This window comes from Felis catus, chromosome A1, assembly GCF_018350175.1.
Source record: "Felis catus isolate Fca126 chromosome A1, F.catus_Fca126_mat1.0, whole genome shotgun sequence".
NCBI lineage: Eukaryota > Metazoa > Chordata > Mammalia > Carnivora > Felidae > Felis > Felis catus.
In genome coordinates this window covers 234,771,945-234,796,126 of record NC_058368.1, presented here as the reverse complement: position 1 = coordinate 234,796,126, position 24,182 = coordinate 234,771,945, and the positions used below count along the sequence as shown (strand labels likewise).

Here is a 24,182-nt window from a genome sequence, read left to right as displayed (position 1 = left end):
TCAGCCAGTATCAGGGGCGTGGGATTAACGTCCTCTCTGACAGTGAGTAATTTCAGGAGAAAGAAGTCAACCCAAGGAAGAGCAAGAAAGGAGGGAAGAATGGATGTTGCAAGCCTGGTTAGCTGAGCCAGCCTTGGGGTCTCCGGGTGAAAGGGTCCCCAAGCTCCCCCTCGATGCTGGAGAATGAGGTTTGGAAACATTTGTCTGTCTGAGAGCTAATGGTTTCCGTGGATTTGTCTCCTAGTGGCCTGGGAAGTATAAAAGAATGAAGAGATAAGACTAGTCGACAGGGAGAAAGTTGACAGACTATGAAAGCCCCAAGCCTCTTATTTCTTCCAGAATAAATAGGAAAATAGTCAATCACCAGAGTGCAGACAAATGAACACAGGTCAGAACGCCAACGTTCCGGGAAATCAGATGCGGGTTGGCTGTAGCAAAGGGGTCTGTATGGATTGATGGATTAAAATTGTTCCCCATGGACGCACTTTTGCCGCCTTGTATACATCCTGGAAATCGATGGCACTCTACCCGCTCACCACGCTGTCTGTGAGCATAATTAATTAATCAGGGCATTACGCTACCGGAATGAAATCTGCTTTTCATTACTTGTGTTCTTAAAAAAATTACGACTCAAAGGTTGTTAATGATTGTAAAGAGTTTTAAGGTGACTCTATGTAAGCGGAAGAAAATTGGTTTCACTTATTTGATGTTCTCATTTTTGCACTAGTTTTTTTTTTTTTCATGTGCACAGATTATATGATAAAACTGAAAAAAAGCCAAATTCTTTTTGTTTTCAGGAAAAATTCAGATTACCACTGTGACCTCACAGGCTTATTCTTCAGAGTTCTGACCATGGTTACAAACTTGAAGAATTGATATTAGAAATCTCGTGCTTTGGGGTTTTCCTTTTTAAACCTCTGTGCTCAGCATTCAGTGACATGTTGAGAAGCAAGGTCATTTATTCATGTTTCATGCAATGTCTGAGCTCCATTCACGTATGACCACTGTCGGCCCTGAGTCCCACCCCACCCCAACCCTGGCTCCTTTATCTAAGCATCGTGTGCTGATGGCACGTTTCCATTTTCTGCCCCTTCCTCTCACACCTTATGAATCTGCTTTTTTCTTTGTGACGTCACTTCCCACAACTCTCCCTAGCTTCACGAGCGCTTTTGTCATAATTCACCTGTTTAGGTTCAAAAGTGCCATCAATTTCAAGCAGGAAAAATGAATGTAAATCCATACTAAGATCAGAATGAAACTTTAAAAACTCCAAAGAAGGTAAAGCCCTAAAACCAGACAGAAAAAAACAACAACGTCTGTATATACACACAGTGTGTGTGTGTGTGTGTGTGTGTGTGTGTGTGTGTGGAGAGAGAGAGAGACAGAGTCCTTCTAATGAATAACAGTTGACTTCTTGCTAAGAGCCTTAAAAGCCAGAGACACAGAACTGACTTCTGCAATGAGTGGGGGAGAAATGATTCTATACCCAGTGAATACATCTTTCAAGAACAAGGGCTAAATAAATACTCCTTACACAACAGCACAAAGTGAAAGCACTGAAAACAGCACACAAATGAAGGGTATAGTTCACATAGAGTGAAAATTTCCCAGATAGAAGGTTTGAAATACAAGAAGAAAATGCGAGCAGAAAAAGTGGCAATATATGTATAAACCTGATAAAATTTACGACATATATATGACATCTCCGGAGGATTAAAACGAAATAAAATCTTAAAAAACAACAATAGGTGTAAATAAAGCAGGAGAGGATAAAAAAGTTAAAGTGTTCTAAATTCCTTCCATTGTTCAAAAAGAGGATAAAAGTAATTATTTTAGAAGTGATAAGTTGAGGGGCACCTGGGTGGCTCAGTCAGTTAAGCGTCCGACTTCGGCTCAGGTCATGATCTCGCGGTCCGTGAGTTCGAGCCCCGCGTCGGGCTCTGTGCTGACGGCTCGGAGCCTGGAGCCTGTTTCAGATTCTGTGTCTCCCTCTTTCTCTGACCCTCCTCTGTTCATGCTCTCTCTCTCTGTCTCAAAAATAAATAAACGTTAAAAAAAAAAAGAAAAAAAAAGAAGTGATAAGTTGAGTAGGCATCGTGCAATTTCTAGGATAAGTATTAAGAGAGTAAAAGCAATGTGCATGACTTTAAACCACTGAAGAGGAAAGACAGATTTGAAAAATACTCTGTTAATCTAAAAGAAGTCATAAAAAGAGAAAAAGATATATAGGACAGGTGGGGGAAATCCAAATCACAAAGATGTTACATTTAAATCCAAGTACACCAGTAAACCCAGTAAATGAATTAAATGTAAACAGAAGTTTTCCATAATAAGGAGTTCAAAATATCCTCCTAAGGAAAACTCTAGGTCCAAATGTCTTAACTGGCCATTTTCTTCCTGACATAAAAAAATTAAAATGTAAATAAATTCACTTGAAGAACAGGAAATGTCTCGTGTCATTTTCTGAGGTGAATATAGCATTGATGTAAAGTCTGACAAGAAAAAATGGTGAAAGAAAATCACAGGCCAATCTCTCCTGAATATATTTGCAAAAAGTCTAAACAGACTAGGGACAGACTGAATCCAGCAAAAAGTATAAAAATTATTACTAAATTATGTTTAACTCCACAAGGCAAGGTTGGTTTGATTATGGAAAATCAGCCAGTGTAATCTGAAAGGGTTAACAGAACGAATGAAAATCACAGATGCAGAAATAGCATTTGATAAAACTTTTTATGATAAAAATGACAAATTTCCTATTAGATTAAGAATAGAAGAGATCCTTCTCAGTCTCATAAAGAGCTTCTACAAATTTTTTTTTTTTTGCAAAACATATTTAATGGCCAAAAAGTTGTAATCTTTTGAGATCAGGAACAAAACAAGAATGGCTTGTATTGCACAATCCTTTCAACATTGTGCTGGAATGCTGGCTACCCAGTAAGGCAAGAATAACAAAGAAAGGGAAAATACAAGAGCTGGAAACAGAGGTGATATGATTTTGGAGGTGGTATGGATTTTTTATGAAGAAAGAACCCATAAAATTTCATTAGAATTAAAAGGAAGATTTAGCAACATTGAAGGTTTCCTCAAATCCAACGTATACAAATAAATTTCATTTCTATATACCAACAACAAAAGGCTACAAAACAAATATTAAAAATGTCAATTATAATAGCAGTTTGGAAAACTGGACAGCTACATGGAAAAGACAGAAACTAGACAGCTTCTTTATACCGTACACAAAAATAAACTCAAAATGGATTAAAGATGCAAATATAAGACCTGAAACCATAAAACTCCTCAAAGAAAATGTAGGCAGTAAACTGGAGGTGCCATGAGATGCCCAAGTTCTCCCCAAACTCTTGCACGGAGAAGAGTTCACCCAGGCAGTTCTCCCTACTGCCTTTGGGAGAACAAGACTTCCCAGAGTTGTTATTCTTCACCGTCTTCCTTCCCACAATCTCACTCCCACTTGTAGCTTTCACTGCACCTGCAGAAAGGCGACTCCCTACATCCATTTTGCTGGTTACCCATCTCTCACCACTCACCCATCGCATCTGCTTATTGTACCTTTAGCTCCTGGAACTCACCATCTGTAAACACACACAATAAATTTCTCTCTCAAACTGCATCCTCCTCCTGACTTCGCATTTAATCACGTTTCTAATGAGGCAGACATAAAACCCTCAAGTTCTTCTTGATTCTTTCCTCTCCTTTCCTGCCTCCCTCTACAGCCAATCAATCACCAAGCCTTAGGAAGTTTTCTTTGTATGGATAAGTCTGCTTTTTCTATCCCTTCCTTTCCATTCCCACCATCCACTCCGGATCGTCACATAGTCACCACCTCACTCCTGAACTCCCGTGAGATGCTTCTAAACCATCCCGCTGCCTCCGGTTCATCCATTCTCAGACCACTTCTCACGTGACTGTATCACTTCAGTGCTCAGGAATGATCAAGAGCAGCCACTGGCGAGTCTGGCTGCATCCTCCCACACACCTAGTCCCTTAAGTGTGTTCTGGGTTGTCATCAGTCATCATTGGATGCTGTTCCTTCCTTTTCCTGCCCCTCCACCTCTTTGCGTATACACCTCCTGAATGTTCTCCCTCATTTGTTTTCTTAAATTCTGTTTATTTTTTTAGAATCTCATTGAAATGTGACCTGCCCGTGCATCACCCAAGCTGAACTAGCCCTCATCTGAAATGCAAGACTCGGTCATATCTCTCCTGACGAAACTGGTGACATAGTGGTTTGGTTGCAGTTTCTTGTGCGTGTTTTAATCCTGACTCACTAGATAACGAGCTGTCTGTGGTCAGAGACACAAGGTCGTGTTACTTTGTAGCCTTAGTGATACCCAACAAGGTATTTTCTGCATAATAGATGATGAATAATTATTTAATAAAGAATCTCTGCTTTTAACTATCATCTCATACCAAAATTTTTACTTAGTCTGGAATGGCAATTTTTTCTAAAGATTCAGATGCAACTTGCCTTCCATGAAAAAAAAGGGAAAATATGTTATGAGTTCCTGTGAGCACCACATTCGACACATAAAGAGGACTAGTTTTAAAGCATTCTTGCTATGGATTTGCATACCTTGTGCATGCATACCTGACTGATGAGCACATTGCCCTGCCCTACATAATTAAAGGTTTTAAGAAATTGTTTAAGAAAACCCAACGGATTCCTGATGTGCAGAGAGGTTCAAAATTGAAGTATTCGTTGCCCCCCAAACTACTAAGAAGTGCAACAAGGAAGCAGGATTTACAACGGTTTTGAGGCCATTAATCTTTCAATCTTCTCTAGACGAGGATGATGCCTACTTTTAAAATTAGAAAAGAAAGCATTATTTGGTACAACTGCAAAGAAGAGATGAAGGAGGAGACAAAGAAGCCACGATGGGTTTTACCTACACCTTACATCAAATTTTGCCTTCTTTCTTCTTTCTTTGGAAATAAAATGCTTCCTGCAAAACAGCAGGCTTTGCAATGACAGGGACTACCTGGGATGGCTGTGCTTAATTATCTGACGAATCGGGATAGAGAAGTAACAAACAGAAATTCACAGATTATCCACAACACTCATTTCAGCTATTAGCTCAGAGTTGGTCACATCTCAGATCGGCACCTAGCAACATCTAAGTGTCTATGTGTCTATGATCAGTTCAACAGAAATTACTTCTGTCTTATGTCTATGATCAGTTCAACAGTTACATACAAGCAAGCCACAACTGGCAGATAGAAACCCAGCTATAAGCCCATACTGTATGATAAGCAATAGATTGTGTAAATTGAACAATTGTTGGAAATGTCCTAAGGCACTGTTAGCAGCCCAAGGTCCCAGTCTGCACTGCGTGGGAAGAACAAAACCATTGGTGCTTTTATGTTCAGTCTGTAAAGGTTTAGCTGAGAAGGATCGTGTAGGACCTAAGGAGGTAGAGAGTATCTCTGGGCTGGGGCCATTTCTGGAGCACAAGAGCAGGTTAACTCACACAGATGGTGGGCTCAAGTCTTTCTCCCAGTCTCATCCAAGTTTAGGTAAAGAGCAATAGCTTTGACCTAATTCCTGCATTCTCAGGGAAACTGAGGTGACAACGTTGCTCCCCAAGGGAAAAACTGATTGTTGGAGGGAAAGAAATCTCATATGTTGCAATGGTTTGTGGCCCTTCAAAGCGCAGTGCTACTTGACCAAAATCCATTCCTCAATATTCAATTCATCTCGTTAAATAAATTAGAATTTTCTTCTTAATGGTTGACATTGAAAACAAGGTCGGAAACACTGACCTAAGCCTTTTTTTAAGTTTATTTATTTAATTAATCTCTGCATCCAACGTGAGGCTCGAACTCATGACCCCAAGATCAAGAGTCTCACGCACTTCCAACTGAGCCAGCCAGTTGACCCTGACGTAAGACCTAAGATGAACATTGACCAAGCTTTCAGCAAAATTAAAACCTTATATACATCAAAGGACACTATCACAGAAGTAAAAGGTAATCTAGAGGTTGGAAGAAAATATTTGTAAATCATGTATCCAATATGGGTTATGTATCCAACATATAAAAAGAACACTTAAAACTCCACGATAAAAAAGACAGCCCAATGAAAACATGGGCAAAGATTCTGAATAGGCATTTTCCCAAAGGAGACATTTTTCCAAAATGGCCAACAAGTACACAAAAATTATGCTCAACATCATTAACAGTTGAGGAACTGCAGATCAAAGCCGAAATGAGATACCATTTCACATCCACTTAGGACGGCTATCATCCGAGAAGCAGAAAGGAAGTGTTGGCAAGGATGCAGAGAAATGAGAACCGTCATCATCGCTGCCGGGAGCATGAAGGGGGGCACCCACTGGAGAAAGCAACAGGCAGCTCTTCTGAAGTTAAACCTAGAATTACCCTATGATCCTGGAATTTTCACTCTTAGGTATACATCTAGGAGGATTGAAAACACGTGTTCATGCAAAAACCTGTACATTTACGTTGAAAACAATGTTATTCTTAACCAACAAACGGTGGCAAACCATAGAAACAATCCAAATTTCCATGAGTTGATAAATGGATAAACACAGTGTGGTCTGTCTCTAAAATGGAGTGTTATTCAGCCATCAAAAGCTTGAAGGCATTATGCTAAATGAAAGATGCCAGACAGCAAAGGTTATACATTGTACGATTGCACTCCTATGAAATGCCCCGAAGAGGTAAACGTACAGAGACAGCAAATGGATTAGTGATCGCCAGGGGCTGGGGAGTAAGGAAGGGGAAAGTGACCACTAAGGGGTATGAGATTTCTTTTGGGAGTGAGGAAAACATTCTGGAGTTATGAATATACTTTAAAAAATGCTTGAAGTGGTGAATTTTATGATATGTAAATTATATCTTACTTTTCAATCGACCAAAGTGCTTTTCCTGGACAAACTTGCAGGTGCTCACAATGGGTCTAAGATTCAGGTGAAATGGGGCAGTAGGCTCCTCCTACCGGCTCCTGGACCGATGGAGAGATGTCAGCCTGGTCATAGGCCCGTCTCTCCCCGGACGCCACACCACATACTAGACCCCACACCTTTTCCAGTAAAACCAACAAGATCATCTCAAGCCAACGAAGCATTTGGCTGGCTAGGACGTTCTTTCTGTCATCTACTTGCACACGGCTCAGGGACGGATCTATTGACTGTTCCCGTCCCACCCGTGAAGCTAGCACGACCATGCCTGGGGGACGGCTGAGATGAGTCACCGAGCGGGTCTGGTGCTGTTAGCGACAAACGCAGAAAAGAGACGATTTCTAGGCGGATGACAGAAGAAAAGCAAGCCCTGGCTGTATTGACACTCTGTCCATCCTCGGCAAGGCTTCAATAAGTGAATTTCGCCTCCCATTATAGCGCTCCAAGCCAAGAAGTATGGAGACAGGAGGAGTGCCTTGAGGAAGCAGAAGCTCGCAAGACCCAGGAGGGACCCTCCACTAATCACAGCCTCTCTGAGGCAGAGGCTTTGCCGCTTCCCAGGAGCTGAACGTACAGCCTCTGCTCTCAAAAGAGTCGAGAGAGATGATTCCTGATACACCGGTAGCCAGCACCTCTGGAATCAAAGTGCACACTTGCTCCTTCAAAAGTGATTCTGAAAATGGGTCTCCGCTCGGAGGTGTTTGTTCTGTTCTGCTGTGGGCTGCTGACACTATTGCAGACTTACGAGGCAGTGTGTTCCCAGGCAGTTGGGCTGGTAGAAACAGGCAAGGTGAATTGAACTGGACCTTGTCCTGGAAATAGGGCCGGAAGGAGGTGGAAACACGGGTGAAAACCTCAGCGTCAGGTCAGGTCTTGACCTGTAATGGGACGTGGGGAGGTCTGAGCCGTGCACCTGTCCCCCACAGGTGTGCCAGCGCTGGGGCCTCCGACAGCCACCACCCCTCCCTCCCATGGGTCCTGCGGCCCCCACCCCCCCAAGCAGTGCAGGCCTTGACCTCCAGGGGGTGCCCTGCCCCACCCCGCGTGCAGCCAGTAAAACCAACGAGCCCTCCCGTGTTTCCCAAGATCGGGCAGGCTAGTCTGCAAATCCACCCTGAGAACTATAGCTGGCATCTCACCACCCCCGCCGCAGGCCCTCCCCCTCTCCCCCCACATGCCACCCCTCTGGCCACCACCCCAGCCGCTCACTGCCTTTGTTGCAGCCTCACTGGAAGGAAGGGACAGCTGGCCGCCATCCTCAGCATGGCAGCCCCTTTTATTCTCCAAAGTGGCTGTTGCGTCCCTTGACTCAATCTTCCTACTCCGTCCTTCCCTCAGACTCCCCGTCCTTCGAGTGCCGAAGCCTTGTCCCTGCTCTCTGCAGGACCCTCCCCGTCTCAGTGGCCCCTTGCCCTCCATGTGTGGACTCTCGGGTGGGGCGCTTCTATTTGGTGGCCTCTCATTACAGGAATGGGCATAATGATTTAGCTGCAGCCTTTCTGTCTGCCTCTTAATAACGACTCGTCACTGATGCCTTGTCTGTCCCCTTTAAAGGGACTGCTGCCTGCTTGGCTTCCGCCAGCCGCCCCTCACTGCTAATGAGCCGGCTCTTGGTGCTAATTAAGGCCCACCTGCTCCTTCCCTCCCATCTGATTCCTGGCCTGCGAGATGCTGGCGGGTCCCTACAGGTGCACGGAGGTTGTTGCCACAGCCGGGGGTGGGGGGGTGGGGGGGGTCAGCCGGCCACCTCGCAGGGGTCTTTAGACAGAATGACAGCTGAAGGTGACCGCGAACTCTCAGCTTCAAGCCAGCCCCACCCCCACCGCGAAATCAAACCTCCTACAACAGAAGCGAAGCAGAAAATCAGCAAGAGCTCTCCCTCCATATTTCAAAAGCGGTCTAACGGTAACAATAGATTCACAGGAGTCGTAAGGGGTAAAAAAAGTCACGACTCTTCTCACGATCATTGGGATTCTTTCTCCCGGCATCCTTGAGAGAGGGTGTGCCGTCTACTGGATACCCCCGGCCCCAGCAGCGCCCGCCGAGACCCCGCATGGTTCACTCCATCCCCCGGGGTTTCACCGAGGACCCCGCACCGTCTGTGAGCGTCCTGTTCTGACCACGGCCTCGTCTTGCTCAGCGTGACCGCCAGCACATGCGCCTTCCAAAGACACCCAAGGAGCCTCCTGACCCTCAGTCCACGTGGATATTCTGTCCCATGACCTAACGCTTTTCCCAGCGATGTCCTCTTCTAGTTCAGGCTCCTGCCTTTTTTTCTGAAGTTCATCTCCATCTATGTAATGACAGGTCTGTGTCACGTGACCAATCGATGTAGTGCGTCCGTAGCCATCTCGTGTCTTCAGCCTTCAGGAGGACGTTCCCTACCTTCTCTTCATTTTCTCAATCCACAGTGAGAGCTGCAACCCCGCATGTCCTGTCAGCATCTCTGTTTCCAGAGACTGGAGTATTGCAGTGCCTTCCTTCACCAGGCGTTCCGATCGGGGCTTTCCTATCCACACCGAGGGGATCATCAGAATGATACGTGCTTCGTTCACCAGGACGCGGCCCTGTGGCGAGGTCTGCCTGCGAGGGGTGGTCACTGTGGGTTGACTTTCATACCTTCTCTTGCTTTACTGAAACCGAACACATCGACTGGCAATAAACTGGCCAGGGACGAAGCGCTTTCTCGGGACCCAAGGCGAAAAGAGACTACAACTGACCCCACGAGGACGGTGCTGGACGGAATTTGTTCCAGCCAATTAGCTGAACTGGCATTCGGCCCTGCTTTGTCTCAGATGCTGGAAAAGGCGTTACAATTCGATTTCCCTGTCCTTATGGCAGAATAAGGGTCAATTGTCTTGTGTGCCCAATCGTGAGCTTCCCACCCTTATTGCAGGCTTAATCCACATGCCAAGAAATTATATGGGGATCAAATGCGTGCTGGCATTGGAGAATGCCTCCAGACTGTTCTCAATGGTAGGATTTCATCTGAAAATAAGTGCTGATTTACATGAATTTACATCTAAACTGCAAATTACAAAATTCCCCAGTGGAGAGCAAAGGAGAGTTGAAGGCAGTGCACTTCCCCCCTTATCTCAAAAGCAGAGGACCCACTGGTGTCAACGGGGAAAACCCCCAAAGGTGTCCCCCGTGCACAAAGTGTAAAATACTTGATTACGTACACCCGGGCCCTTTGTGTCCCCAGTGGTAACTCTGAGCTCCGGTCTTCCATTTGCACCTGATTGACGCGGCAGATGCAGTCGGCCCATCCCCACCGCCCGGTAACCAACCGCTCAGGAGAAAGAGCAGGGCTGGGGGCGGGGGCACTGGGTTTTCAAAGAGGTTGGCCAGGGTCATCTGGTCACTCCTGGGAGAGGAGCCCGCGATGTCTGTCGGATGCCTTTAGTTCGACATTCACATGGCAGCGGAGGAAGAGGCTACAGTGTCTGGAATCAGAACTGACATGGAAAGTAAGGGGAAGTGTGTGTGTGTGTGTGTGTGTGTGTGTGTGTGTGCGAATTATGCGTGTGCACCAGCACCTGCAGCCAGTCTTTTGTACATTAAGTAACAGGCTGAATTCTTTTTGCCAGGTGAAAAGAAAATCTAGTTGTAAAACTCTGCGCTTTTTTTTTTTCTTGAATGTTTATTCATTTTTGAGAGAGAAAGAGCATAAGCAGGGGAGGCGCAGAGAGACAGGGAGACACAGAATCGGAAGCAGGCTCCAGGCTCCGAGCGGTCAGCACAGAGCCCGATACGGGGCTTGAACCCACGAACCGTGAGATCATGACCTGAGCCGAAGTCAGACGCTTCACCGAGCAAGCCACCCAGACGCCCCTGCTTTTTTTGTTGTTATTAAAGAAACCAGCCCACATATACAAACGGGTAACAGGCCGTATTCAGTACCTCCTGCCTTGGGTTTATCCCTTATGGCTCTCCGGGCACGGAACGCGGGCTCACTAGAGAAGTCTGCCAGGCCTTGCTGGGTGATAAAGGAAGCAGAAAATGGGGGTGCTAGGGTGACTTTGTTATTCTGGAAGCCACGCAGTGGGAGGGAGGTGCCTTCTTAATTAGGCATCATTTCTTCCTGCACACAAAATGAGTATTTAGACCGAAAATCTATGCCTGACCTCGAAAGACTGTGTGTGGACTTGTTCGTACAGGCTGCAGGGGTACAAGAAGACGGGCGCCTGTCCCCACCAATGGGCATCGTCCCACGGCCGCACTGAGAGCTGTGCCTGAGAGACTAAGAGAAAAATTACCAGGTGTACTCACAACTGCAAAGAAAAGACCTTCCCCCCCCCCCCCCCCCCCCATTCCCAAAACCAGCCAGGGCGTGCCCGGTTGTAGTCTGACATAAAGGCGGGAACCAATCAACTTCTGCTGAATGGTTTGAAATAAAGGCGGGAACCAATCAAGTTCTGCTGAGCGTTCAAATTTAAATGTTAACCAACAACAGTTCTGTAACCTCAAAAAATCCCTAACTTGTTTGTGCCTGTCTATAAAAGAAGCTGTAAGATCCTTGCTCGGGGCCTCTTAGCGTCACCGGCAACGAGTGAGCAGAGGACCGGGTTCGAACCTGCAATAAACGACCCTTGCCGCTTGGCTTTGGCTCTGGACTCTGGTGGTTTGTTTTCGGGGGGTCTCTCGAATCGGGGCATATCATGCCGACAGGTGGGGCTGTCTTCCTCGTGTCGCCCCTCTCTGGATTGTGTCCACCCGGGATCTGCAGAGCTGGGACGCCTAGACGTCTCAAATTTCAGACACACAGCCGCCCTCTGAGAAGAGGAGGAATCTGATGTTTGGAATGCCTAAGAAAAAGACAGGATGACTTTTAGCAAAACTTCGTTTTTTAGGAGTTACAGCATTTCCACGATTTTCTAGCCGGAGCTTCTGTTATTAAAAAGTAAACCCGCAGCTTTAAAATATGAATGTTCTGGTGCTTGAAGTAATCGTAAGCATATCGTATCTTCCCACACGTTCTAGGGTACCAGCCTGACCCAGTTCAAGTGCATCTCAGCCCTCAGCGTCCCAGAGAAACAGCGCTTCTTCCAACGTGGTGCCTTTTCTGCTGAGGGAGCCTCCATCCTTTCTGGTCAGTGGCCTGGAGCTTCAGGTCCCCTCCTGCGCCCAGAGAGACCAGACAGCCCGCCACAGCCACGGGGGGCAGGGCACAGGGTCTGCGGCCACAGGGTCAACAGGGCGTCCTTCTGAGGACACCAAAACTACGGGCTGCGGCCAGGGGGTCTTGGGGGTGTCCACCTGCCATTGTCCCAGATCACCAAGGGGCATTTGGCTGAGGGACAGGAGCTGATTCACGGGAGACATTTTATGTCTGAATTTGAGCTTTCACATCTTTATGGCCCGTTCGGACTTGCTCTTCTCCGGATTTGCCATTCAACTTTTTGCCCATTTGCCTTTTGCGTTGTCTTTTCTCCGGTGATTTATAAAGCTCTTTTTATTTTTTTGAATAGTGTCCTGGTTAAACTCCGGGTTCAGGAGCCCCACTGGGAAGGTATCACAGCTCTGCTGCTGCTCTGGGGCTGGACAACAACCCTCCTCCCCATGCCTCAGTCTTCTCATCTGTAGACTGGGGATAGGCATCCCCGTCTCACAGGGGCATGGAAAGGCATGTTAGGTAAATATAGATATTTAGAACACAGGGGTTGCTTACTTAGAACCATCATTTCTATTTATTTGGTTTGTGACATCTTAGAACTGGCCCCAGTGTTTAATTTTTACGTTAAAAATGTGTGTTCCTTTTTTATTTTAAAGCTTTCATTTTTCTGCCTCAGCTAGGGAAGGGTCCTTCTCCTTTCAATCGTGATGCACTGGTACCAGAAAGTTGGTGGACTTCTTAACCCCACAAGTGCCATTTCCTCCTTAAAGCAGCGTCCCCTCCACTCCCCGCCTGCTTATGGTTCTGCCCTGCAGTTAGTTTCCATACTTTGTGCAGAGCTGAGCACACTTTCCCGGGGCTGGGCTTGCGGCATCCTGTGCAAGCCCTTCACAGCCAGGGTCCTGGGGCAGGAAGAAGCCCTGAGATCCTAAGTCTCCCTTCTTGTGTAACTCAGTAACTCCCTTCCCTGACGTGGGCGGGCTTACCGTATAAAGTGTGTGCAATTGGAAACAATTTAAGTGATAACTTTAATTTAATAGCACCAATGGTTTTCTCTTGGTTTAAAGTTTTGCTTCTGTTGTTGTTACTTTTTTTCAAGTATTTAAATTTCTTTAATGTTTTGCTTTATTTTATTTTACTTGACTTTATTTTATTTTATTATTTATTGAGGAAGAGAGAGAGAGAGAGAGAGAGAGCAGGAGCAGGGGAGGGGCAGAGAGAGAGGGAGACACAGAATCTGAAGCCGGCTCCAGGCTCTGAGCTGTCAGCACAGAGCCCGACTGGGGGCTTGAACCCATGAGCCATGAAATCATGACCTAAGCAGAAGTCAGACGCCTAACTGACTAAGCCACCCAGGCGCCCCGGCTTTTTTCAAGTATTTAAAAAGGGCTTTCCAATTATTATCACGAGCTATTCTTTCTCGTATTTGCATGCCGGGCAGTATGAAAACTCTTGTTTTGCACAAAATAAATTACTTAACTGTTACCACCAATACTTCGCCTTTTAGCAATGACTTTGTCCTACGCTTCCTCACTGCAGCTCATACTTTGATTTGTATCAGTTCCTGACTCATCTTTGTAATTAACTGCTTTGGTAAGTAAAAGCGATGAAAATTAACCGAACTTCTTTGTGTGTAATTCCTGAATTACTGTTTTCACGGAGATGGCAAATCATTTTGGCAAATATACATCGTCATGCTTTTTATTGCCAATGACTCAAGAAATTAATGATTTAATTGATTAACTCTAATTAATGATGGTAATTGATATTGGCTGCCCCCGTGTTCAGATGAGCGGAAAGCACGTTTCCATCTCATTGGAGTTCATCATATTCTCTTCCATACTCCACGTGAAAAAAAAAAAAAAATACCAGTCTCCAAAACAAAAGCCACTAATCCGTCATTCTGCCAGGACTGCATTGCTGATTCGTTTTAAACGAGACGTATTTATCTGCAATGCACACGTATTTTGTCTATAATTCTTCATGGCTTCAGGAGACACAGTGACAACGCTTTATAAAATGGCATTTGCTGTCAAGGCCAGGGTCTGGGGTCCACCCTTCGATACCCTCATGGAACTGACACAGAGTCTTGAGAAGCATTTGTTGATCCATACTGGAGTGCTTCTAGAGCTTTCCGACCAGCTTGTTTTGACAGGTGTTGACTCTCTCCCCCACACCATTTTCGGTCACGCTCTTTTGTGGCCCTCCAGATCCCAAAACCTTTACAGAGTCCCTCTGGGGTCAAATAAACTCCGAACCCCTCAGTCCGGCCCTCGAGACCCTCCGCCACGGCGCACGCTTCTGCCTGACCAGGTCTGTTTTAACCCTGTTTCACTAGGTGTACTTCTTAGCTGGGCTTCTAGAACCACCAGTTAACTAGTCCCTCTACCGCTCTCCTCTCCAGGGGCTGCGGCTCAGCTCTGCTCACGACGCTTCAGTCCGAGTCGATGAGAAATATGCAGACTTTGGAGAAAGAAGTCCAAAAGGTAAGCCTACCGCGTACGCCCTTCCACAACCTGGTCTCAGCCTGGCTCTCCACGACCATCACTCACTTTTCCACCGTCTCCTCGCCTCCACTGTCCGAACAGTTGGGCTGCACCTCACTTTCTTTTACCCAACCTTGTCCCACTTGCCTTTGAAGCTCTGACACCTCCAGCTGATCACACACCCCCGGGGCATATGATGTGCAAACAGTTTCCATGGTGCTGGGCCCATCTCAGAAGCTCAACCTTTCCTGGGAAGATCTTTTCTGGATTTGAGTTCCCCTAGAGTTTCTCTTGCAGACCCTAGAGTACTCCTGCATGCACCGTAATGGGCTGGGCTGCAGCGAACAGCTCGACCCTCACCCCCGTGGTGCTGGCAGCTGGCAGCTCTCAGCTGAGAGCCACTCTGGCATTGGCTCCTGGTTGAAGAGACCTGCCTCGCCCAAGGTCATATGCCACGCACAGGCCCAGCTCCCTCACACCAACAGGGACTTCTTAGTTCCAAAGCTCCCCACTGGATTGGCTAAGGCCTTTCTTGGGACCGCAAGACAGCTCAGCTCCCCATTCCGTCCATTCCTGCTGCCCTCCCTCTTTGTCAGGTGTGGATCCCAAAAGTACTTCCCAATTAACTTTCTGCACACAAATCTTCATTTCAGAGCCGTTTGCTGGGAAACTCAATCTGGAACATAGGACTCAGGACAGTCCCCTTGGGGTCAGGGAACATCTCATGGCCCCTTTTCATGCTATGGAGAAAGTTTCGCCTTACATATTGGAAGATTCTATTGATGTCTGTGAAATGGAGTTGATTAGTTGCGTAGTGAACAAAGATGAGAAACTTTACGAACTGAATGCGGACCGTGTTCTCTCTTCACACCGATAAACCAAGAAGGGTCAGCGAAACGACAGAAAGATCGAGTAAAACCCTAAATGCTGTTTCCATGTTCCCTAAGTCAAGACCAAGAGTGTTCATCGTTTATAACTATTACCAGTGTCACCGTAAACCAAGGTAGCTTCTTCAAAACACACAGAGAAGCAGAAACCTTCCTTGAGAGACAGAGCTCGTGCACTGACTGTTCTCATCTTCTTTTGCACTTTAATGTCCGAAAGGTAGCAGGTGGTCTGTGCAAGTTCATTTGCATTTCGTCCTGAGAGGCCAGACTGGATCCTGATATTCCCCGGGACGATCTACCCTCCACGCAACGGGGCTGGAAAAGGCGTGCTCCTCCAGACTCCTGTTGTGAAATATTACGTGTGCAGGATTCAAAAGTGATTGTGGGATTTGCCCACACTGATGTGATTCTGGGGGCCCAGGGGGACACTCCGTAGAGTTGCCATCACACAAGAAACCAGTCAAGGTCTCACAGTTCACGGAGGACAAGGAAGTGTCAGACAAAAAAGCCCACCGCTCGGTAACCTCAGCGAGTCCAGGCCTCAGTTTCCCTCCTTTCCACACAATGGACACGCTCAGCCGGTGGACCCTCTCCGGCGGTGGCGGGTCCTGCTGTAATGACTACCAGCTGCCGTGCCCAGCACTTTCCACGGGCCAAGGTCAGTGCTGAATATTTCATATGCATCTACCTTGGCTCATTTAATTCTTGCAAAAGCCTGTGAGATTAGTACAATTATGGGTATTTTACAGAAGAGAAAATTGGGGCTTCGAGATACCAAGTAGTTGACTCGAGTCTACACTGACGATAGGTAGAGAAGAGTGACGCCCAGTTGAGACCTGTACACTCACCTGCACTGCCTCCCTCGCTTCGGAAGTCCCCTCCATCCCCGGATTCCAGCATCCGGCAAGACTAGGTATTATTTCCTCGTGGCAGGAGAAGTTTCCTGTTGGTCATTTTCATGATACGTCCCTCCATCTTGGGTGCCTAACGCACTGGAAGAAAGGAGGGGGCACGCAGGAGGGAAGGAAAGGAAGATAACGAGGTGTTTGGGTCGGTGTCCTAGTCTGTTTTTAAGAGAAAAGCCAATGAGAGTAGGTATTATCAGGCATCTATGGCCGTAATAATACTGTGCAGCCAACACAAAAGTCTGAACTCCTATAACAACAAGGATTTATTGACCAACACTCCTGCGGGTCCCAGCTGGGCACAGCACAGGCTCCATTCCATGCGTGTCTCTGCTCCTCCTCCTGACCCAGCACGTTCCTCTCGTGGCGATGACAGAAGGCCGGGGAGCCAGCCCTGTGGCACCGGCATCTTCCAAGCCTTTGCCCACATCGCGAATGCCAATGTTCCACTGACCAAGAGAGAAGTCCCGGGGGTGTGAGGGCAGTGGGCGTGGTTCTGGACGACACCCGGATCTACCTGGAGGGCATGGCCGTGTCCCAGCATCACGACTGTGTGCTGCCGTCTGTCCCACACACGCATCGTCCACCCTCCAGATTATTCCCACAACGGCCTCGGGCCGTCCCTCCCCTCAGCATCTGTGGTCGCGGTGGAGTCAACAAGCCACAGTAAATAGAGCAGCGTGTGAAACACGCTCCGATTGCAAACGCAAGATAAATATTTCAATTCGAAGCATAAAAGCATTTTTATTATTCATTGTTTTGAGCCATCCGTGCTTCTGCTCCCCTCTCCTCACACGATTCGTCAAGACCTGTCCTAGTTTTGAATTACGCCTTTGTCACATTTCAGGCCGATGCCCTTTCAAACATCTTGGCTGTGGTCAACCGTGCCAGACCAAACTAATAAAAATCGATGGGACTTATTCGTAGTGTCATTTTTCCAACATCAAATTCTCCCTCTTCTGACTGGTCCAAAACGTTACCATAGAGAAAAGAATTATTAAATGCATAGTGAGTAGACAATGATATTTGTGAGGATTTGTTAGCATGGTTACATTCATAAATGTTTCAGTGCTTTGAGTTTACATAACAAATGTTTATGACCGCACCTACATAGAGAGGATAAAATGTAACCCTGCTAACTTCCAACCAGAGCCGTGGAAAGTAACGAATGGCTTCCTGTGGCTTGCTCTTAAAATACTGTTGTGTCACCGGTGACATCAGCCAGTGCCAATAAAAAAGGGATCCCATTTCTCCTAACACAGGGAGGCTGTGAGTGAGAGCCCGGCAGGGAAGAGACAAGGCTGGGACCTAACAGCCGTCACCTAGCGCGTCAGTGCAGTGGGGAAACGGAGAATGCTGGCAGAGGCAGGGCCAGTACTGCCTCGAGGGATCATGGAAGGGGGACCCACGGAGGGACCGCAGGTCCTCCCGCCCAGAGAGACTCTGGAGCTCAAGAGCCAGGCTGGCTCCTGACTGCAGCCCAGATTCCCAGAGGACAGACCGTCTGGGTTAGAACTCGACCATGTGAAGGTTTGGGGAGTAACAGAGAGCTATTTGGGGTTCTCCGAAGTGAAGCAGAGGGAGTCACCGCAACATGCAGGCCGTCATGGGTGACGTCCAACCTCCTTCCTCCTTCCCCCGCCCGCAAAGGCAAAGTCGTGTGGGTGTTTGGTTTCTTTTTGTGACGTGTCCCGACACAATGTTACACATCAGGAAAGTGCCCCTCGGGTCTCCCGTCCCACTCCACCACCCTCAACTGTTAAGGATCCCTTTCTTAGTTGTTTTTTGTTTTTTGTTTTTTTTTTTCTATTTTATAATAATGACAGCTGCTTTTCCGGAGCACGATTAACCAGGGTCTCTAGGTCTCTGGGCAGAAAGATGCAGAGCTGGGAAGTGAGGAAGAGTGACCAGGCATCTGTCTGTAAGGAAAGCCCCCCACGCCTCCCAGGAGGACGAGGTAGTCATTCCCACGGCGTCCAAAGCTGTAGCCCAGGACGTGCAGATCCCGGTGGACACAGCTCTGAAGCAGAGGGACACGCGAGGCTAATGAAGCAAACGCGGACAAGAGCGTGAACGGTCGCCTTTGCCGGGGAGGCGAGGGGCACAGCCATGCTGGCTCCGCATTCACGTGGTGGCAGCCTGAAAGGGTCAAGTACAAAACAGCGGCCCCCGAGATGCCCGTGTGCAGAGGCGTGAGCCTCCATAATGAGCAAGATGGGTACAGGTCTCTGGGAGAAATGATGGGCGCGTTGTTGCACAAACACAAGGTGATAACGCGTGTATGCGATCTTAAGATAGAAAGCAACTTGGATGGACGGGATGCCTGGGTGGCTCAGACGGCTGAGTGTCTGACTTCAGCTCAGGTCATGATCTCACGGTCCGGGGGTTCGAGCCCCGCATCGGGCTCTGTGCTGACGGCTCGGAGCCTGGAGCCTGCTTCGGATTCTCTGTCTCCCTCTCTCTCTGCCCCTCCCCTGCTCATGCTCTCTCTCTCTCTCTCAAAACTAAATTAACATTTAAAAAATTAAAAAAAAACTTGGATGGGGGCAGAGAACACATTTGATCCTGCAGTGTTTTCAGATATTAATGCTGGGCGATGACATTAATGTGTCAGTTTCACGCAGGGTGAGCCTGGGAACCATGTCTAAGTGCGGCACCGGGAGCCAGCAGCACCCTCCCCAGCAGACCGCGAGCCTCCACACGGAAGGCAGGCAGCACCCGACGATTTGCAACTGCTACCCCCAAACTCACCTAAACGACACTGACAAGGGCCAGTTCTCTTTTGGTAACAAAACAGAGAAGTCTAAATTTCACAAATGGGCAGATACAAAGGAGAGAAGATCTCATGCGGAGGAAGATGTGGCAAACTAGCCGGAGGGAAACGATCGGCCTTGGCATGGAAGGAGGCACTGGCATTGGAAGAAAACAACACAGACGACGCCCTGGCAGGTCGGGAGGGTAACGGATCGCGCGGGAATAGGGCTCAGCCGTGCCGCCACGGGCGATGAATTCCCTCCCGAGGCACAGGGGGCAAGGCATTTAGAATGAATGTGCAATGACAGCCCCTCATCGGGTCTTGGTAAGTCCATCTTGAAATAGTTTGTTCTCTTTTGAATCCCTGGTTATCTAAAGGAGCTTCAGACACTCGTGGGAAGGTCAGTACCGGAGGAGATTAGGTGACCCTCGGATCCAGATGGAACAGAGGCTTCCTTGCAGGGGAAGACGTGGAGAAGGACGAGAACAAAATCGCTCTTTTGGGGTAAAGAGAGTGTAACGTGGCCACGGATGCTGCTCCGGTTCAATGAGGACCTGAGTTTCAGCTCTTGCACGGTGGAGGGTGCCGTCGGGTCGTCGGTGCCAGCCTACGCCGGGTGGAACATCGAGAAATGGGGTTAGCCGGGTCCAGGCACCGGGAAAACACAGTCCTGGCAAACACGTACAGACATACCAGCGGCCGGCTCTCTGCTCTGCTCTAACAAGCCGCCCGAGACAACTGTTCCCAAACCTGTGTGCATCCTGGAATCAGCTTCAAAATCCCTGATGTGTGAGTCCCAAACCCAGAGACTGGGATTTCACTGGTGGGGGGAGGATCCCAGCTCTGGGACTTTCAGAAGATTGACAGGAGATCTTCTAAGGTGGAAAAGCATTTTGTTTTTATTTGCTGGGTGTGGGCGGCAGGACGTCCCCAGAATGCACTGGGAGAGGCAGGAGTCGCAGTAGAAATGGCAGGAGTAAGGGCAGCAGGGGGTAATGGGTCACCGTCACGGATGGAACGACTCACACAAGCAGGTGCGCCCGCCGGACCCTTACCTACTTCAGAGAGTTATCTCGTGTTCTTATTAATGGCCCCCGATTTACAGACAAGCAGACGGAGCCAGGGGATGGTTCTGCCACCTGCCAGGGACAACCGAGCCAGAAACTGGAAGAGCTGGGTTCAAATCCAGCTTGGATGCTGATCCACAGGTGACTCTGCTCCCTCAGCACAGCCAGCTGCAGCCACCACTGTCCCCTCCAGGGCCCTACTCTGGGCTCAGGTGGCAGAGCACGTCCTGCTGGGCCTGAGTCCCAGATGGTGAGGGACACGTACATTCTAGAGCCTAGAGGAAACGCCGGGTCTGCAGTGTTCTTTTCTCTCTGAAAACTTGCAGCCGTCTGGCTTCAGAGTATAGGAGTGTGTTCGGGGCCAACAGCAGAAAACGGGGGAGTGGGTGGGGTGCACCTGCTGCTCCCTGAGGAGGCCTCACCCCTGCTCAGTCTTGGCCCTCTCCCCGCCCCTCTGCACTGACAGTGCGGAGCCTGCTTGGGATTCTCTCTCTCCCTCTCTCTCTCTGTCCCTCCTCCACTCACGCTGTCTCTGTCTCTCTCAAAATTAAACAAATAAACTTAAAAAAAAAAAAACAGGGGCACCTGGGTGGCTCAGTCGGTTGGGTGCCCGACTTCGGCTCAGGTCATGATCTCATGGCTCGTGAGTTCAAGGCCCACGTCAGGCTCTGTGCTGACAGCTTGGAGCCTGGAGCCTGCTTCGGATTCTGTGTCTCCCTCTGTCTGCTCCTCCCCCATTCATGCTCTGTCTCTCTCAAAAATAAATAAACATCAAAAACAATTTACAAAACAAAACAAAACAAAACAAAAACAATCAGGAATTGCTCTGGGGTGGGCAGTTCCCTGTGCAGAATGAACAGGTCCTGCAGAAAGTGCTAGCAATGAACAGCTCAAGCCAGAAGGAGAGGTTCTCTCTCCCCTGGAGAGCTGAGCAAGCCCCCCACCCCCACACTGGACATGGAAGCTTCCTACAAGGCACAAGGAAACCCTGGGCTTCTAGGACGGTGCCAGCAAGGACCTGCCCCTTCGACAGCAACTGAAGGCGTGTGTCCTTCGTGCACCCGGGGGAGTAGTGGCGGGGCGGGGGGGAGATGGCCCGTCTTTGCAGGCAGCCCTTTAGGACTCCATCTGGGAGGCACCCCCCCACCAAGGCCCTCCACTAGGCAGTACAGCCAGCTCAAGGCCAGGGCTGGAATCTCTGTCCGACCGCACTCTTGACTCTCCTCATCAAATCAGGGGCTGTCCCTTAACTCTGGGATGCTGGGTGGTCCCGGCCACCCATCTATGCTTCTCCTGTGGGGTAGGTGGAAAATGACCACGGCACATCCCATGGACCCTGCTTCCTGGAAGGGGGTCATCAGGCGCTCACCAGCCATCAGTGGCCACCCAGCAACAGAGTTGCCTGTCCCCTCCTTGGTCACAGAAGACTGCCTGCATTGCCGTCTCTTGTTCCCTGTCCCAGGGGGGATTTCGGCACTTCTTCTCCCTTTAGTACCCTCTCCCCCTCCCCGGGGGCAGCCCCGTCCTGCAGCTGTTCCCTGACACCTCCCAACCACCTCTCCCTCCCACTCACCCCAGCAAAGCCCCAGGACTCTGGCCCTGGACAGATCAACACAGAGAGACTGAGAGGTTTCTGGAACCACAGGCTGGGAGCATAGGCTACGAAGGGCTCAAGCCCCAGGTATGGTAACTAGACCAGGGCGAAGTAACCGTCAGATGGTTGTACCAACTCTGTCGTTCCAAGTGGCTGATTTCCAAATGGCCCCCGGAGTCCACAGCATGAGCTGTGACAGCAGACAACCAACAGCAGGTGTCCATCCTGTGGAAGCACTTAGGGACACAGGCCATAGGACCAACTTTTCCTTGCCAGGATTGTTAATTTTTCATCCCATTGACACACAGAGCGTCAACACCTTCAAAACATTTTTTAGTCAGCCCCTTCAAAGCATGTGGATCAACCTAGAATGTTCCAAAGTACAGTCCTCTACCAAGTATGTTGAAACTTGTATCCAGATTGTATGTTCACATGGAGTACTTCTGTTCTCTGCTAGGATGCCACCGGCTTTCCTGCCAGATGCTGAGACCAGCATTTTCATCTTGCCTTTAGAGACAGAAAAGCTGACACTGACCCAGGGAGCTGCCTCAAGTCACTCCAGTACTAGAGGGACCCACGTAATCCCGTGAGGCTGGGGATCCAGGGGGAGGGACAGATGACCAAGGCATATGCTGTTATGACAAATAGCAGAGGGCAATGTCTTTTCAAAGAAAAATGACCTTTGTCAAAAAGAGATGGGGGGAGAGAGAGAGAGAAAAGACCTCAAGGTAAGCCGATTATATTTTCCAAAAATGACCACAGCAACTTTTCTCATCATACAACCTCTTTCAGAACCTCCTGCTTCACTGAGAGTTGGAGTCCGGTCTCCTTTCTCTCTGTACCTGCCCGTGTTTTCACAGATGCAGCAGAAAACAACATGTGGCAGGAACCCACAGAGGACTTCAGGTCCCAGAAAGTGGTATGGACTGTGCTCAGCTCCCTCTCTCTCGTCTGCTCTCTCTTCCTCACGAGAGGGGCTTTGGAGCCCTCCAAAGGTGGGGAATCAGCGGCCAAGCTAGAGGGACCATGTGGAGAGACCATCAATGACTGTGGTCCCCAGCTGTCGGGGTGTCCCCGTCCCAGGCGGCACACATGGGAGCAAATCTGAGATGACCCCGGCAACGTACAGTAAACATTTTTAAATATAAATATCGTGGACAGGGGGGCGCCTAGTGGCTCAGTCGGCTGAGCGTCCGACTTCGGCTCCAGTCATGATCCTGCGGTTTGTGGGTTCGAGCCCCATATCGGGCTCTATGCTGACAGCTCAGAGCCTGGAGCCTGTTTCCGATTCTGTGTCTCCCTCTCTCTCTGCCCCTCCCCTGTTCATGCCCTGTCTCTCTCAAAAATAAATAAACATTAAACATGTGTTTAAAATATCGTGGGCAGGGAGATCAGAGGAACCCGGCATGTGAGCAGACACCCTGCTGCTGACACACAGGGCATGATCCTGACCTGGGTGACCACGGGCCTCACCACAGGAAGAGCTCAAGCAGCCACATTCCCTGGGAGCTAGGTTCCGGGGGAGGTCTCTGCCCGGAGCTGAGGTGACCACGGGGAAGGGCTCAGCCGTCATCAGGGAATGAAGTGAGGATCGTTCGCGAATTTCTGTACCCAGCGCGGTTACGGTGTGATGCTACACGTCTGCGGATCCTGACTTGCTTTTCTTTTATGAAACCTCACAAATGCTCAGCAAATAAGCAGCAAGAATGGCTGTTTTTCCTTCTCAGCTAAAAGCTACGGAATAAGCTTGTGGTTCCTAAATTTGCAAATGGCACCTACGATGCACGGAGTGAGTGGCAACTTGTTACCTGCTACCCTTCTGTGCGGAGGTATTATTTGTGGCGGGAAGCTGGTGTCGTACTGTAGCCTTCAACTTAGTAATGGAAAGGCTGTGCTGGATAAAACACTTTGGGATCCCTGAGAGACACAGTAAAATACGTCATCTGTGGGCCCAGTAGAAACAGCTGACACAAAGCGATAGTTTTCGTAAAGCTCAGATACACAGGGTGAGGGGTGCTTCTGGAACTGCTGAGTGAGGGGGTTGGTTATTAGAGAGCTCTCAGTGCCCAGGCATCATCCTGCTATGAAGGAAAGCTGTTTCGTCTTTTAAATAGAATGGACACAGTCATCTTAGGTGATCTGGAACTCTCAAAAACAAGAAGAGAAAAGGTACTCAAGCACCCACATTTGCCTCTCTTCTTCCTGCTGAGACACCAATAAGGCTAGGGTAAAATGGTTACCAGAGAGAGAGACAGAGAGGACACAAGAAGGCAGAAGAATAAGCTCATAACGACAAAAAGAACAGGAAGGAACTCATCAACAAATGAAAAATTCCAACACATTTCAGGAAGCTTAAAAAGTGATAACACAGAACAGAACATCATGACCTGAAAGTTGGAGAGGGGATAAAGCAGAGGGTAAGGGTCACAAG

The 24,182-nt window shown here is 48.5% G+C and overlaps 1 protein-coding gene and 1 long non-coding RNA gene across 3 annotated transcripts in view; one reads left to right on the top strand and one right to left on the bottom strand.

Annotated features, from left to right (window-relative positions):
- The first annotated feature begins 869 nt into the window (after positions 1-869).
- On the top strand, positions 870-4,423 carry LOC123380550. The gene is made up of 2 exons (XR_006586459.1): positions 870-1,278; positions 4,141-4,423. It is a non-coding gene; the product is annotated as an uncharacterized LOC123380550 (long non-coding RNA).
- Positions 4,424-17,053: 12,630 nt separating this feature from the next.
- Positions 17,054-24,182, bottom strand: part of MED10 (mediator complex subunit 10) — a 175,424-nt gene continuing 168,295 nt past the window's right edge. For both annotated transcript variants that reach the window (XM_023239698.2, XM_045039062.1), the window contains one exon: positions 17,054-19,697. In XM_023239698.2, coding sequence (XP_023095466.2) covers positions 19,473-19,697 — 225 coding nt within the window. In that variant the 3' untranslated portion in view covers positions 17,054-19,472. The remainder of the gene's footprint in view (positions 19,698-24,182) is intronic.